Here is a 17,669-nt window from a genome sequence, read left to right as displayed (position 1 = left end):
TTATAAGCTAAAATTGCATTATCAGCAACAAGAGGATAACAATACAACACATCCTTTGTGAATTTGCAATATGATGTAGAGTAATTATATCTGTGAACTGTTGGTGGAGCCCTGGGCAGACATGGCTGGCAAACAGACCAAGGCTCTTCGTCCTGGAAAGGCAATCTCCTTCCTGAACCTCAGTGCCGTCCTAGACAAACTCTGCTTCACCAACTTTCTTTTCAAACAGATCACAGACAAGTCTCACCTCCTGTCTTTACCCTGGTTAATTATTTTTCCCCTCAATTATTTGCTCCCAGTGCCACCAGCTGCCAGATAGGTGCCTTCCAGACCAGGATTCTGGCTGGGACCAGTCAAGTTCAGCTCAGTGTGCTCTTTTGTGTCCCTGCAACCGCCTGTTACACCCTGGACTAGAACCAGCAGAAAAAACACTGACCAACTAATGAACACCCAGCATCACTCAGAATAAGGCTGAAGGTGCCATTGTCCTACCTGTCCTACCTCCCCCCTTATACTGGAGGGAGCTGCTGGTGACAGGTAAGCTGCTGTCAGATGGACAAATTGACACAGGACTGCACCACAGAGCCCTACTCAGAAAACATCACCAGTGAACTGAAGCAGTTGAGTCTCCACCACATTTACTATCATAATTGCATTCCTTGTAAACTTCAGGTTATCACATTGCCTTCAGCCTGTAAATTGTCACAGGATCCTAATATGTACCTCCTGAAATTGGTAATTCTGTGCAGAAAGCATTCTGCAACTCAAATCACAATGATGTGCTAATTTAGCTAATCAGCAGTTATATTAACTACCTACAAAACAAACAGGGAATAAGAACTGTTGGGTGACTTATGAGCAAAAAAAAAACATGGTAACACTGATGCTTTTTTGATGGCACATCTCATTATAAAGAGGTTACCACAAAATAATTTCAGGAGAAACAACAACAGTGTATATGGCCATTACAGGGTTACTGATAGATAATACATGAGATAATACAGCTAAAGGATACCTGTTTGAAATATTTGTGTAGATGCAATCTTAACAGGCTATATCTAAACTCATCCTTTCATCTTGCTTCATATGATGCATTAACTTGGTCACTATTAGACTTGTGATCACAGTACTGCCTATATTTTATATAAGATTTCACTGGAACTATCACTGCATTTAGACCCACTCAGGAAACTTAGACAGAAGATTGTTACCATTTTTTTCTTATGATGATAATAAGCTCTTGGTCTGAATCAGTCTAAAACCAGTCTTGTCTGCAATGTCCCTACAGCTATCAGAAAGCTCCAGAGCAAGAGCCAGAAACCTACAATGAAGGAGACAGGAACCTTGAATTGCTTTAGTCTGGTGCTGCCTGCATCCCACGTTTTCACTGTCAATTCATACATCAGCTTTTCAACTGTAACAGATTATATTTAACACTAACCATCTTAGCAAAGTCCATGTGGTGTGAATTTACAACCCAGCTAAAGCAGGAAAGGAAATACATCCTGTGTGGTCTGACAGCAGAGCAACCAAAAGAAATACACCACCATTGAGATGCTCAATGGGGCTGTCCAGGATCGATCCATCCCGTGCCCTCTCGTGAGACAGGGAGAGTTCTGCTCTCCAAAGCAAAGGAGTAGCTTCTTATTGCTGCATTGGTGAGTCTGCATTGTTGTTTTCCTGTACATAAATCAATAAACTATCTCTAAAAATATTTCCTGCTCTGTGTCACAGCATTTCTGTATTCTTATGATGGCGAGCTACAGCTCTGAGAAGGACTTACTGTCTCATTAACAGGGGAAAATATGGTCAAATCCTCCAAATGAATCAAAGCAAAGTGGCAGGAGCAGGAGAAATAAGACACGGCACTTTCCATTGCTGCAGCTTTTGGAAAGTAACTTGTTTTTTTATCATCGTGTTGTCAGTGTATTTCCAGGACCAGTTTTTAATGCAGAGTCTCATTAGACCCATCTGCTCTTTAATACATGTCTATTTACGCTACCAATGGCGTTTGAAGCAGCCTTCAAAGACACTTGCTTAAAACAGGCTTTCCATCCACTAATTAAACCTTAACAATCCCTTATAACGAGCAACACATTTTTTCCCCAAAAATTGTGTACTTCCCAGGTGGCTCTTCATGTTAGCACTGAAAGGAGAGGTCATTCCTGAAGGATCCTCCATCACAAACATCTGAGAACAGGAAAGTCACCAAAGTGCCCCTGCAGAAGAAGGGATTCTCACGGAAGCATGGAATGGGCTGAACTGGACACCATCCAGCTCATCTCGTTCTGATCTCCCTGCCATGGCAGGACACCTCCCACTACCCCAGGTTGCTCCAAGCTGCATCCAGCCCTGAACGCTTCCAGGGATGGAGGCATCCACAACTTCTCTGAGAAACCTCTGCCAGGGCCTCACCACCCTCACAGTTAAGACTTTCTTCCAACTCTACTTCTTGTCACTTTAAAGCCAATCCACCTTGCCCTGTCACTCCATGCCCTCTCCAGCTCTCTCAAAGCCCCTTCAGGGCACTGCAAGGGACTCCAACATCTCCCTGGAGCCTTCTCTGCTCCAGGCTGAGTAACCCCAACTCTCTCAGCCCACCTCCATAGCAGAGGTGCTTCAGCCTTCTGAGCATCTCTGTGATTTCCCCTGGACCTGCTCCAACAGGTCCACATCCTTCTTATGTTAAGGACCCCAGAGCTGGATGCAGAGCTCCAGGTGAGGTCTCACCAGAGCAGGGCAGAGGGGCAGGATCCCCTCCCTCACCTGCTGCCCACACTGCTTTGGACGCAGCCCAGGACAAGGTTGGGTGTCTGGGCTTCAAGTGCGCATTGCCAGCTCACGCTGAGCTTCTCATCAACAACATTCCCACATCCTTCTTCCCAGGGCTGCTCTTAATCCATTCTTCATCTAGCCTGTATTTGTGCTTGGGATTGCCCTCACCCCTGCGCAGGACCTCTTCTCACAGCAAATTAGTTCCTGGTGGAGGCAAATGACAGCTGTACAGCAACACAGAAGTTTGCAAAGCTCCTCATTTACCGTTAGAAATGTTGTCTTGTGTAACTGTCAAGCAACAGCAATATTCCTACCCTGTTTTACTTGAGTGCCCTGTCTTGGGGGCATTTTGCCAATCATGCCTCAATTAAGTTTAAATAACAACTAATTTATTAGTCCTAAAGGCTACCTTTCCCTTTCCTATGGGACTGCTTGCTGAGTAAGTCAGTCCACTGAAGCTGATGTGAAAAATGAAATGCTACTGTAATTAGTGTAATATCTTTCCAAGATAAAACCATAAGAACTGCAGCTTCAGACAGCTGTCATCTGGCTATTCTGATTATTATTCACAGACAAACTCTGATATCTTCTGCATATTACACGGCACGTTTACATGCAGTCTCAGTGAAAACACTCGTGGAACAGGATCTCTAAGTATCTAGCTCAGAATGTAGCCGAGAGAAAGAACGGAGCTTGAAAGTCATTTCAGACCTCATTTTCCCTCAGCACAGTCATTGTCCCAAATAGGTACACATAAACACATACTGGTTTTCTTTAGAAGCAATTTATGTGAATTCAATGTTCTTATAAAATTGGCCAGATATGACAGTCACTGAAAACTAAAATCCTCTTTTTTACATGACAGTCAGGGTACAGAGAGAAAAAAAAATCTAAAAAATGGATGCTCCAAGGAACAGAGAGACTGATTATCTTCGGAGGTAAAAGGGTAATTGCTGTCACATGGTAAAAAAGGAACCAGGCAAATTCATATGAATACTCTTTGGAGAAGAAGCCCTTACTGGTTAAAGATGCTGCACATTATGTAAGGCAATTACTGTGTGGAGTGGTGGTGATGCCTCGAATGCAAGCTCATTCACAAGATGCCTGAATATAGCAGGAAGGTATCATCTATCTCTTACACCTGGGATTCTTCTGCTGATGGCACAGATTCCCCTGAAAACACCCAGAGACTCACAGCACCATTCATACAAGGTAATTTGGGATGGAAGGGACCTCGGAAGATCCAATCCCTGCTCTAAGAAGGACTGACTTCAAAGTTAGAAAAGGCTGCTCAAGACCTTTTTTGTTAACTGTTCAGTATCTCCAAGGAATCTACAGTCTCTCTGGGCAACCTGGGAGTTTCTCTCACTCCAGCCTATGATTTACCTTCTCTTAATTCACCTCTGGGAAGTGTGGCTCCATCTCATCTGTGAACTCCACACTAGACACTCCTCCAGACTGAACAAGCCCAAATCCCCAGCCCCATCTCACATGCTAATTCAGAAGTATATCCAAAACGCCCTTCCCAGTGAAGAATGACAGGATCAGAAATCCCCCAGTGTCAAGGTTTATAAGATGAAGAGCCCCTGCAAGGCGTGTAAGCAAACACCTCCCTTGGCTAAAGGGCTGTTCCCTGACAGCACAGAGCACCTCTGCACACTCCTGAGGAGTCCAAGCAGCAGCAAGGAGAGGTATTAACAAAACCTTTATGAAAGTTTCCCTTACTAAACACTTCTACAGGTAAAGTACAGAATTGCTGAAAACCCAGCAGATTCTTTTCCAGACACAGTATGGTCAGAGTCAGCAGCTGGGTTTGATCTCTCTGTGGAGATCGCTCCCCTTGTTCATACAAAATATCTTTAAAAATCTTCTTCCATGGGTTTCATCTGAGAACTCATTTTCCTGAGACCCCACTCATCTTCAATAATACCCAGCAGAGTGGTTCTATCACTACATGTAACTAGGAAAACCAAAGCTGTTACAAAAGCCACAGTTAATTACAAAAAGTGAATGCAGCACTGAAACGATTTTTGCTTAAACCCACCAAGGTATGTTTTTCACGATTACCCTAGAACAGCACATAGCCTAGGTAATTATTGGAGTGCTCTCCACAGAGTAAAAGCAAATGTGATACTCTTCTACTATACTTCTAATTCTGTCAGAGTATGATTAACACAAAGTTCGTGCACCTACTAGAACATAAAGATTACCATCCCTTCACACAGAGACTGAACAATACAATTTACAGATTTGAAAACCTTGTGGAAAGGTTTGTGGTCAAAACCTAGTTAAAGATATTTACTCCTTTGAGTTTCAGTTTAAAACACATTTCTTCTTTCAGATACATCCCACATACTGTCAGGGCTTTTCTTTCTTTTCCTTTGTTTCCAGATTATATAAGAAATTCATTTCATCTTTAAAGAATAGCTTCTAGCTTTGTGAAGGAGTAAATTATTATGTCAAGTTTCCTCAGTTAGCATACCTGTATAGCAATTTTTTTCAATAAAAATAACCTTTTGTAAAAGGTTTCATTGTATTTCCCAGGAGACTGATAACAGCCACATCTCCAGCCATCTGCAGCCACCACTACAGACTCTGATGCATACTCTGAAAAATGACATTCTTCTCAACACTTCTGTTCAGACAATGGGACCACTAATTTCTAAATGCTTAATTATGCCAAGGGCAGAAGCCCAAACCCTTTACCCACGTTGAACTTCTTCAACAGTCTTAATGAAAATCAGGCCTCAGGCAAATCATTAGTAAAATTCAAAATCATGAGGAAATTATCCTTTCCATTTTTAGCACAAAGAATGGATTACTTCATAAAGGCCTATAGATAATTCATTTAAAGCTCACACGCTTCAGCTTTGGGCAGAAGAGCAGGTTAAGATATTTGAACATCAAGCACAGATATCCCCCTATACTCCACAATATTGCGTTAGTGGTACTTTAAATCCCAGCACAGCAGAACTGTATAACGGATGCAGTTCCCAAAACACTTTATGTCATAAAGTACTTCAGTTAGTTTCCAAATTATCTACTGCAACAGAGCAAAGACCTTACTTAAATGCTACATCCAAGACCTCAAACGCTGCGGGGCTGGATGGAGGAATCTTACCCCTGGACTGCAGCCCGTTCCCACACGCCTCGCTCTGCCCTGGCAGGCCCTGTCTCACCGGCTCTGGCACCAGCACGCAGGGGCTCCAGCGGTGGCTCTTCCACCTGCAGCAGGAACAGCAAACACTCAAGTGGTTAGAACTGGAAGACAGGGAACACAAACCCAGGCACAAACTCTAGCTACGAATCGTAATATGCTGTGGGGACTTTGGAGTCACAAAGCTGTAATTACTCCTGAAATAAGCACTGGGAACTGAAATTCAGACGCCAGGTTCAGCTTCTAGGGAGCTACATCCTCCTCCTACAACATTCCCTTTTCTCATTTTTGCAGGACATGGTTCAAAGTGACGTAAGATACATAGGAAATAGCTCCAGTGGGCTTTGTCACCAGGCTCTCCTCCTGTTCTCATACAACTGATGATGTCCCCAGCCTGCTTTCCATGCTCACAGATGTGCCAGCCAGCAACACCGGGAAGCGGCTTTCCACGGCACCAGGCAGAGCAGAGCGTTGTGTCCCCTGCCTGGCACCGCCTTCAGCTCCACACTCTGTTCCAGGACCACCTCCTGTGGGATGTACAGGCTGGAGATTCACATGCAAAGATATAACGCTTTTCTATTTACTAATATTGCACAACAGATGGCCCACAGAATCTTAATGAAGAGCAGTGAGTAGCTGCTCTATTGTATTATTTGTCTAATCAGAACTTTGTAAGTGTGTACTATTCACTGGAGGGAGAGTACCAGGGGAAAAGACAAGAGTTTCTGCAATAAGAATGCAATTATGATTAAGGCACTCTAGGGCTTGTGGTCCCAAAATAGCTTACATTGATTTTAGATACAATGAGGGGGGAGCTCCCAGTAACAGCTTCCTTACACATATCAGACCCTGAGGTTACCATTTCTAGGAGCTCTGTCTGTTGGTGGTTGTTCTGATGATGCCAAATCTACTGATATCTCCGTCTGAACTCTACTCTTACACATTTTGCAAGGTACATTATCTGTTCCAAACTCTGCATTTTCCAACATTATGTTATTTTCTGGTGAAAATTGTGTGGGACAAGAGTCCTTCTGGAGAAGTGGACACCCACTAGAGACTTATTCCAAGCTAACAGTTTTTACCTATACACTGGACAGGTGGGAACATCTTCACATTCTCTTTCCTCATACAAGGTGTCCGGACACGCCTGTCCCCCACTGGCAGAATCCTGAAGGATAATCCTGTACCGGGACTGCTTAACTGCAGTGGCATTGCCTGAAAAGCAAAGAAAGAAGTTGTCTTTCAGGCACAGTTGGCACCCCAAGTTAGTGATTTAGCTGGCTTGGTTAGAAACATGCTCTGTGTTTCATTTATATTTTGAAACTGTGAACACTCTGTAACATTTCTTCCTCTGAAATTACCAGTAGTTCAGCAGGACAGCTGCTGGAAGGTTGATAGATCAACAGCCTAACAGATGCATCAAAAAATGTCTATTTAACAGAAGACCAAATCAAGTAAAAAAATAAGTAAACAAGAAAATAAACATCTTAACCAGGGAAAAGACTAAAACCAAAGAAATAAACTGTCATAATAGAAAGTTTTGATTCTGAGAACACATTCAGGTGGTCTCAGGCTGCTACCAGTAACCCATCTTTATGGCTCTAGAAATTAGAGATGATAACTTCCTGATAGGAAAACCATTGCAACCAACAGAGGCTAACTCTTTACTTAACCTGTGTTGATGCAAGGTCAATCCATCTGGAAACACAGTTCACAAAATCCATGGCACAGAATGCAGCAGGAAAGACAAGAACAAGATTTATCTATTTATCTCTACAGCTAAAGCAAACACAATCCTTGGCTGTGTAAGCGGTAAGTGCAAACTGAGAGCTGGTTTAACCACTGCATATAGCATTTGTATTTCTCTGGATACTGACTCACACTTCAAAAACAGGTGCTAGAAAAGTAAAAAGGGATCTCAGGAGAACTCCTTAAAGGATTACAGACCACGTAAACATCTTTAAATAGTGGACTTAATCAAGTTTGTCTGAAAGAGGAAAAGCAATGTGCCAACAAAGCCACTACGAGTACTATTCTTCCAGCTCAGAATATGGGCAAAGCTGCAGCAGCAAAATTACAATGGAGTACAAGGAAAACAAAAAAGTCACACCATGAACACAAAGTACAAGCACAGAGCCAAGAAAAATGTTGGCTTTAGAAATACCAAGTCATACAAGCCTTCACTGGCAGATGTGCCACCACCGTGAGACCACTGCAAAAGGACACTGGACCTGGCAGGAGGCTGCTCACCATGGCTGCTGCCCTGGGGCAGGAAAAGCACTTCTTTCACAGCCACTACCTAAGGCAGCTCTACAGCTTCCTACAGTCTCCTTTCACATGTCTGATTTGGTGCCTGTAAAGCCCCACAAAGAGCCTTTTCTTAAAATCTAGCCCACACCATCACTCCTGTAAATTAAACTGTTTTATCTTCTGTCCACTACATGAAGAAAAGAGTTTATCCCTGTCACCTAATGTATAACCTTTACAAAATTGCAAGGCCTTGCATCCACTCCAAGTTTTCCTTCTCTAAGCAATCCCAGTCCTTTGTAGGTCCAATTCAATTCCCTCTCATTGCTCACTTTCTCACAACACTGTGCCCACGGACCTGCAGCCTCCCCAGGGCACAGCACAGTGACCCCTCAGGGGTCTTACATACACATACAATGTGCCCAGGAATTTGACAAGCCCAGTATGAGTTTTAGCATTTCTAACTGCTGACTTTTATTCAGGAGGGAAGGCTCACAGGATCTTATCAACGTGTATCAATACACTATAACGGGCAGTAAAGGAGACACACACAGACTGTTTTCACTGTGATACCCACTGTGAGATTTTTAAAGCATCTGAGTACCCATTTAAGAGTGATTTAATTTAAGCCACTGTTCCTCAGCTTCCTGATAAAAGTTTATTGTGTCAAAAATCTACCACTTCCCTTAATTAGAACAGCTACACTGTCAAAATAAGAGGAGATTAAATTTATTGGGGACAATTTGTTCTCAATAACTCCTTACTGGCCAGTTTACTACAATCTGATTTTTGAAATGTTTATATCTTGAGTAATAACTTGTTCTTGTGGCTTTCTACATAATGAAGTTAGGATGAGTAATCTACAATTTTCTTGACCTTTCTTTTTGGGGGAGTGGAGGTGAAGGGAGAGTTTTGGTTTGGTTTGCCTTGGTATTATTGAGTTCTAGTTCTTTAACACTTAATTTCTCACCCATAAGACAGTCACGCGATGCTCTGGAATTACTTTACTACTTCCTTCTTATTCACACAACCTCACTGACGTGGGAATAGCTACCCAATGGAAACACTCCTTAGTCCATTCTTCTCCTGGCTGCAGACAGGAAACAGTGGCAGTAACTGCACATTGCCAATATTGTGCTTCTCTCATTTCTCAAAAAGTACATTTCATTCAGTTTCCCTTTACTTTTAATCCATTTATGCAATTTCCACTACCTAATATCCTCTAGCTTAGTTTGCATTCTTGATTTCTTGTTTCTAATCTTTGTAAAACAATATGACAATGCAAAAGAAAACAAGATCCTGAACAACTCTGGTAGTAAGACAAGAAAGGGCTTCTCTAGATGTGTGTGGTGTTCTCTCATCATGGTTTGAACCTTGAGCTTGCAAATCACAGACCTACACATGCCTTGCTCCCCAGTGCTACTGGCTTGCTATTAGCACAGTTTCAGAACAGAAATTACAGTCCAGTAGGGCTTCAGGCTTTTGGACAGGCTGTTTTGGAGCTTCCAGGTCTTCTGCACTCCTGTCTGCATAGAACGTGTTCCCAAGAGGTGTAGATACCAATTCCTGCAGTTTTTTGAAGCCTTTTTCTTTTTTATATGTCTTGTTGATATTGCTATCCTTCACTTCCAAGAATCGTGAACTCTATCATTTTGTGATGATTTTCATTCAAATTATCTACCACCATTAGAATCGTACCCATTTCCTTCCTATTAATCAGGACCAAATCTAAATGAGCTTCCCACAGTAATTTTCTCCACCTCAAGAAACTAAATTTTCCTCAACATTTATTGCACCTTACTCAAACCCCATTTTCAAAATTGAATTTCCTCACTGGCTTTTCTATAGCATTCCTTACAAATGTTAATAAGCATAATTTTTATATTTTCAGTTTAAATTGCTATAGCCTGATTTTTCCAGAGTACTAGAACTGTGGAGGACCATCCTTTTAAAGCCAAACTGATTTCAAGCATGGTCTGCCCTCCCAAAAAAAAATCAGGCCTGAAGATCTGAGAACCATCTTAACTTGTGTCCTTGACTTTGCAACTCAGGTAATGCTGTTGAGAATTTCAGGGGTGCCTTACCTCTGCTTCCACTCCCCATCCCTGTGCCACCAGACTCCACTCTCCTTCCTTACAGAGCCATAGAACTCCTACCAACCCACTCTTATTCCTCCCTGCATCTTGTATCCTTCCTTCCTCTGTCTTTCACCCCCAGGGCTTCCCTGCCCAGGGCTCAGAGAGCTGCACCACCATTCTCAGGCGAGGGACAAAATCCCTTTCACTCCTGGAACATGTGCTGTATCTGGTCCAGCTTCCACAGAAAACATTGAGTTTCACGCTCTGCTCCTGACCAGATGGAAAGGCAGAGTCTGGTCAACACAAGACTCTGCTCACACAAAAAACAAGGACAATTTTTCTGAGATTTTCAGAGATTTTAGTCACCAAAATCAGTGCTGTGTCAAACATCATTGTAGACGTAAGAGCTCTTAAGTCTTTCACTTTGACCAGCTCTAGCTGGGTGTTTATGAGGATTGGAAGTGGCAGATCATGGACTGACACAAGGTAGAGGCCATTGGAATTTCTTGTTGTGGCACACCATACATTTTATGCACTTTTACCCCATCTCATTTCAAATCTGATTTAAGGCATGGGGAGAAAATAGGACAGCTACTATCTAACATTTCATGTAAACTTGTTTAGAGAATTAAGTGACTGTGAAATTTCTAACCTTCCTCCTGTACCACCAATGCCCAGAAGAGACGAGGTACTTACAGGTACCATCTATTTTCAGAAGGGAGATGAAAAATTTATTGTTAGTTGCTTGCTTTTTTTAAACTCCCTGTTTTACATCTATGCTGACAGACCAGGGAGCACCTCACCCATGCTGAAAGCAGTTACCTCTCCAGGCCACCTTCACCCTCAGAAAAGCAGAGGAAAATCTACCTGCTGCTCATTCAGACCATTTCATATTCTGAAACCACCCTACTGATTTTTTGATTCCTTATTCAATCCATCCTCAAAGACCAGGTAAAACATACATTATAGAGACTGCAGTAGACAGTTGCCACCTTTAAGTATCTGAAATGGCAGAGAATCAATAACTTGCAACAACCTCCCAGTTCCTGCCTCCCCAACAGGTGCTTGGATTCGGGGGCACTTCCTTTGTGAATTATGTTGTCCGTCCATCTGTTACTGCCCTGAGGTTCAGTGCTGTCTGCACTTCTGAGGCAGGAGATAATCTTCTGCCAGAAGACAGACAGTTGTCTGATGACATTTAAATGTAGGGAAAATGTCAGCTTTTTTATTGTCAGATGGTAAACTCAGATGTATTTCCTCAGATAAACTACAGACAGCTCAACTGGTAAAGTTTTGTGTAAAGCTGATTTAGTGATTCCATGTTTGTCTAAGTTCTGATCTTCTGCTGGTACACAATTAATTTTAAATCTGCCAAGCAATACCTGTTCCTGCTTGATCTGATTAGTAATTCACCATCTGTATATTGCTTTCATTAAATACAACTTTTCTATGAAAAAAAAACAACACTCCTAACAACTCATGTATGTATAGTGGCTTTGAAATTTCATTACCGTGCTGAGGTTTTAATTGTGCAATGCAAATTAAAAAAAAAAGAACCTTGCAATGCGGCCATATCAATAACAGATTTAGGAAAAAACAAACTCCCTCATCTAAGAAGTTTTAATTTAGAATTATATTAAAATGATAACACTGCCAAGGAGGTTAAATAATTAATTTCTTCTCATTTTAATTGTAGACTATTATTTAATAAACAAAGTAATTTACCAGGTAATTTATTCTACTCCTTCATAGGCAGCTCATTTAAAGTCTAAAAATAAATTGCTAATTAAAACAGGATTCACTGTTTTAGAAAGCAACTAATTTTCCTGTAAAATCTAACAAGGACTATGATAAAGCATTCACTGAGAATCTTTGAAGGGCAAGGAAACTTCCAACAAAAATGAAATATTCTGATAACTGAGCAGACTTTCATCTGAATAATTAATGAAACACACAAATTTGTCAGAAAACCCAACAATAGATGATTATAAAGAAACTTCGTTGTACACTCAGTGCCTCAAAGTTAACCAACAAGATTAAAGAGATGTTTGGCCCTTGAGAAAACACAAAGCACGAGAGGTACTTGCACAACCCTGTTATGTACAGCCAGGTTGGTCAAGAGAATTACATTTCATATGTAAGCAATTCCATGTGCAGCCATACAGCATAGGGGCCTTGGAATTCTGACTCTGAAGGCAGAAACCAGAAGGAACTTTTCCCAGCAGAGAGAATTTACATCTCCCAAGCTGTTCACAAGGATCCCGCCTGCCCAAGAACATCAGCTCAAAAGTCAAGGCCCAGAGTGCTCACGTCCAAAACTCATGCAGATGAATGCCCTAAAAATTATTAGACTGGTGTAAACTTCATCTGCCATATGTTTCTAGGCCAATTCCCTAATTTTTCACCAAAATTTTGACTTCTTAAAGGCTTACCAGGCTGACAGGCTGTGGGACAGGGCGTCCACTCACTGAACAGGGTAACAACACAGTCCTTCCTGCAGGGGAGGAGACACGGCCGCACTGCCTCTGGCCGGATGGACTCGGGACACCTACGGATCCAAACACGGGTAAAACAAAAGAGGAAGTTAAAACCATGGAGAAAGATTCTATTCCTAAGACTTTCACAGGGCTGTGAGCATACTGCGATACCAAAGACACCGCTTCTGGCCAGAGCAAGCCTTATTTTTCTTCTCCTTCACACTCATGCAACCCAGCTGAATTTAGTACATTTCAAGGAATAAAAAAAGAAGAAGAATTTTTTTTTTTAAATGGGGAGCTCAGCTTGATGACTACAGGCTAAATGTAACTCTGTCTGTGACATCAAAACCACAAAGCTCATGGGAGTAAAACAGATATATTTATTACCAAAGAAACAGAGTAGTTACGTTTATAAAGTAGTCCTGTTATAGCACTATATGCAACAGCCTTCAAACCATCTGTCTGTAAGGGCTGATGACATATTCCTCAACTTTCAACCCCCAAGGAATACAAAAATAGTTTCAAATGAATACAGTAAGAAGAGCACTGTGATTTTCTTCATTCATTTTTAACTCCTACACAGAAAACGTGTCATACATATACTAATAAAAGTTTAAGACACACTTAATGTATAAGGACTCAAAGAACAGAAAAGGGACAATTTTATGGGATCAGGCGCAGATCTTGCATATCAAGTGGGTGAACAAGAAGGGAATTACTCCTTCTCACTCCTTATTAATTTCTATTAAAAAGATCACTCAACAATACTTAGTAATGCATGCAACCCAAAATGATCCCATTTGAAGGAGGAATATGCCACTAATTCCTACAAGAAAAAAACAAATCTTAAAACCACGATTCAGCTCCTTAAGTGTTTACTTACCCCCTTCAGTTCCATTTCCTCTTACACCACCTCAAAAGCGGAGAGGGCAAACAACTATCTTAGGCATTATACAGCTCTATAAACAGTATGTTTAATTAGGTAAAGTTCAAGCATATCAATGCATTTGAGACATACATGAATACTAGATTTCTTTCCTTTTATTTAATTAACCCCATTAACCTCAAGAATTTTAATTAACTTTACTAAAATTAGCGCAGTCTGCTTATACAAACAGGATTGTTTTGAGAGCTGCTATAAGAAAGGAAACTCAGTTCTAAGTCTCTAGACTCATTAATGGTGCAAAAATAATTAGCAACATCTTGATTTTTCGATATTAAGGAACACATCTGTGCTACTTATTTTCCTCATTTAGTAAAGCAAAGCAAAATTTGGGATATTTCTACTGCAGAATACATAATTTTGTTGTGTTGCTATCACATTATGGAAGTTATATAAACCAGCTGAACAATACAGATCACACATATGGTACTGCCTTATTGGAGTGTAAATACAATGCAAAATCTATTTACTTTTTCTATTTTATTAGAGCCCTGCTAATAATGCGTTGCTGAACATTATATTCAAATGTATTTCATATTTTCCTCATGCCTGTCCTTCAGGGAAAATATTTGCAGAAAACTGTAAATTAGAGTAGCAGAGGAGCTACAGCAAAAAATCTCCACCACTGAAAGTGTGCCTTTTGTCTGGATTTACGTGGAAAGTTAAAATGAGCTGGATAGTTGGTTTCTTTACCTGTTACAACATAGTAGTGATGGAGTAGTACTGGAAAATTAGTCCTGATAAAAAATTATTTCAATCCTGCAGAGTCCATACACTTGCAGAAAATGCCTTTCTACATAACATATTTTATAAATAAACACTAACAAGCTTTTTTTAAATACCTTTTGGGAGTGACCTGGCCAGAGCTGCTCTTCATGCAGAAGACTTTCCTTGTCTGTATGCCCACCCCACAGGTGGCTTCCCTGCTCCAGCTGACGGTGGCGTTGAGCGCAGTCCCCAGCACATCCTCGGAGCAGGAGCTCCAGGGAGATGCTTCCCAGAAGAAATGCACGCACGGGTGCTCATTGCAGGCACGCTGCTCCTGCAGGGCTCGCTCAGGGGGACAGGCTTTTCCACCTGGAAAGGGTCAAGAGAACACCATATCCTTACCTCATGGCATGTGACAAAAGGAATACATCGAAGCCTTTTTTTAAAAGTCAGGTTTGCACAATACCTTCTCTTTTTTCCCCCCTAAAAAAAATAAATAAATAAAGCTTAAATAAAGCTGTTGACCTTTATGGCTGCAATAACAACCTTCTAAAATATTGTTTCCTCATTAAACTAGCCTTGCATAAAATTGTATTCCAATGCATAATGGAAACAGAAATAGGCAAAGTATATTTCTGAGTTACTTTATTGATAACTCCTACACACAGCCAAGTTAATTCCGTTTAAATGCCAGTATCACTCAGCAAACATGCAATCAGGTTTAAAGACAAATTAAGCATTATTTTTATGTTCATTCTCCTTGCTAATCTCCCAAGGAGATTAGCAAGCATCTCTCTCTCATATTTGGACTCCACGCGTTGCCTTAAAGATTTGAGCAGGAGAGGATGCTGAACTGTAATGACAGCAGCATGTATCAAATGACACCCACATCTGCAAATCAAGGAAGGGGGAAACTTGAAAGACACGTTTTGAGTACGAAGCCTTCACTTCTCTGAAGCATCATCCTTCAAACTCATGTCCAAAGATTTTGCTAAACTGCTGCACTTTGTCAGCAACTGGTGACAAAGCCCCAAAGTACAGGAGTTGGAAGAGTCTCCCCAGAAGCTGTAACACTACAGCCAGCAGCTTGAATTTATCCATAAAAGCAGATCATCATAGCTCAAAAGCTACGGAGTAAATGCAGTGAAATTTAACAGTAAGCATTGTCATTTTAGGAAGAAAGAAGCAAAAATTACTAAAATCAAAACTATTGTCCTCCAGGAGGGAGAACTCGGACAACTTGGGACACAGCCAAAGTGCTGCAGGTTTTGAAAGAGCTGAAGTGTTGGGGCCAGACACCACGAGGTGCAGGGCACCTTTACACCCTACCAAAATCAACCAGAGATGAAGGGATGTCGAAGGGATGCCCATTGCCTTGCAGCACTGACCCTCCTGAAATAAGGGAAGGCCCCAAATGGCCACAATGAATAGCAGTGAGAAAAGAAAAAGAGAGAGAAATTACCTAACCCACTGGATAATCATGTCACATTACCATTCATCCTTTCAAGAAAATGGACTGTTCCACACAGTGCTCAGTCTCAGAAATGTTTAGTACGATGATGGAGTAGAAAATGCCCCAGGTAACTTACTACCTGAAGAATTTGACTTGGCAGGAAAAATGCAAACCAGTTATTTTTCTTGTGTGTTTGAGACACATCTTAAAAATAGATAATTGTAACAAGCAAATGGCAAAATGCCTGATCCATTTGGAATGAAAAAAACAAAATCTAAAGAAAATATCCAACTCGAATTTTGAACTTCCCAGGGAAAAATCAGGGTGGCTTTTTCTCAATATTATGTTAGTTACAGTATGTTCAGGAAGCTTTCCTAAACACAAGAGAGTAGTAATGAGGCAGTTTTAACTTAACATAGTAAGAAATGGCTCATCCAAACTTGCCTGCAACACTGCAAGCAGGAGATGCTGTTTATAAGGAACACAAGGGCCTGCCCACTTTCTGCAGTTCATTGACAACTTTTGTACAAAGAAAGAAGGACAACATGCCTCTGCCTGGCCGTTCCAGTAGCCATTTACAGATTTATTTTATGATGTTCAGCAGTTCCTGTAATTCATTTTACACCTGCTGAGAATGCCTGCTCTGCAATCTCCCCTTGCACCAAGCTTCAGAAGTTTGCTGCATAAAGAATTATCTTTTAAAACCTGATTTAAATCAGGTCCCCCAAGTTTCATCAACAGCTTCCTGGTTGTCATATTCTGGGAGCAGGTGAAGAGCTTGGAGAAAATGACCCAAAATTTCCATATGTCCTTCAACAGCAGAGCCTCAGCTGACACTTCCTTCATTGACAGCGGCCACACGAAATGGCCCTTGCAGAGGCACCAGAGCTCTGTAGAAGTCAGGTGCTCAGCTGTGAGCTGGATATGAAAAAGGTAGAGAAAGCAGGTAATTTAACATTGCCTGAATGTTGATAATGGCATTAACTCCACTTCCACTCTCCTGAATTTCAATCACTGTCTGTACACAGATGTGTGACTCTGCACAGCAAACTGTTACACCATTGCTAAAGATGCACAGAAAAAGTCAGGGAGTTTGATGTTAATAGTTAATTATTCCTTCCTCAGAAACTCCAAGTATTCAGCTCAGAGTATATCACTTTAAGGTTAGTGCCTTTCAGGTTGAGATGACAGTGCTTCTTTACTTCCAGAATTCACTCCTTCACAATTTCACTCTCATAATTCCATGTTTTATCTGTTATTTGGATTTCATTACTTCCATAGAAAATATGAAACCAACTGTATTTTCGTTTTAATTATTCTCTAGCTCATAGACTTTTTTAGTAGTAGTTATTATCATTCAATCAACAATTATTTCCATCCTGAAGGGCCCCAATTTTCTTCACAAGTGCTTATGAGGATGTTTATGTGAATACAGACCTTTCACATGAGTAATGGTTTGCAAGATCAAGTCCTTACATTAGCCCAGAAACAGTGGGTGGCTTTAACGATAATTTACAAAATAGCACTTAAAAGAGCTTGTCCTGAACTAGATTTGCATCTGAAAGTGTTTTGCTGCTGCATTAACTGCACCTAGTTTTGGCACTAGCAGGTATTTTGTGTCAACAAGGCTTTAGTCTATTGGACCTCTTCACACTTTATGAATTTTTATGCACTTGATCCAAGACCTTTCAAATCCTGTGTGATAAACTAACACATAAATTAATTAACATATGTGTAACTGTATTAAAGATTACACTTCTAGTACAAAACGGTTTGTTTAAATAGCTGTATCACTGATGTTAATATGTAAAAAAACCAGATACATGATGTG

General features: G+C 41.0%; 1 protein-coding gene across 7 annotated transcripts in view; it reads right to left on the bottom strand.

Moving 5' to 3' along the window:
- The window catches only part of THSD7B (thrombospondin type 1 domain containing 7B), a 299,255-nt gene that overhangs the window by 117,865 nt on the left and 163,721 nt on the right, over window positions 1-17,669 (bottom strand). For all 7 annotated transcript variants that reach the window (XM_048309745.1, XM_048309748.1, XM_048309749.1 and 4 more), the window contains exons 10-13: window positions 14,520-14,754; window positions 12,690-12,805; window positions 7,015-7,147; window positions 5,897-6,000 (exon numbers count right to left, since the gene is read on the bottom strand). In XM_048309745.1, the coding sequence (XP_048165702.1) occupies window positions 5,897-6,000; window positions 7,015-7,147; window positions 12,690-12,805; window positions 14,520-14,754 (588 nt within the window). The remainder of the gene's footprint in view (window positions 1-5,896; window positions 6,001-7,014; window positions 7,148-12,689; window positions 12,806-14,519; window positions 14,755-17,669) is intronic.

The sequence above is a fragment of the Corvus hawaiiensis genome, chromosome 7 (assembly GCF_020740725.1).
Source record: "Corvus hawaiiensis isolate bCorHaw1 chromosome 7, bCorHaw1.pri.cur, whole genome shotgun sequence".
Lineage (NCBI taxonomy): Eukaryota > Metazoa > Chordata > Aves > Passeriformes > Corvidae > Corvus > Corvus hawaiiensis.
This window is presented reverse-complemented; position numbering and strand designations above follow the sequence as displayed.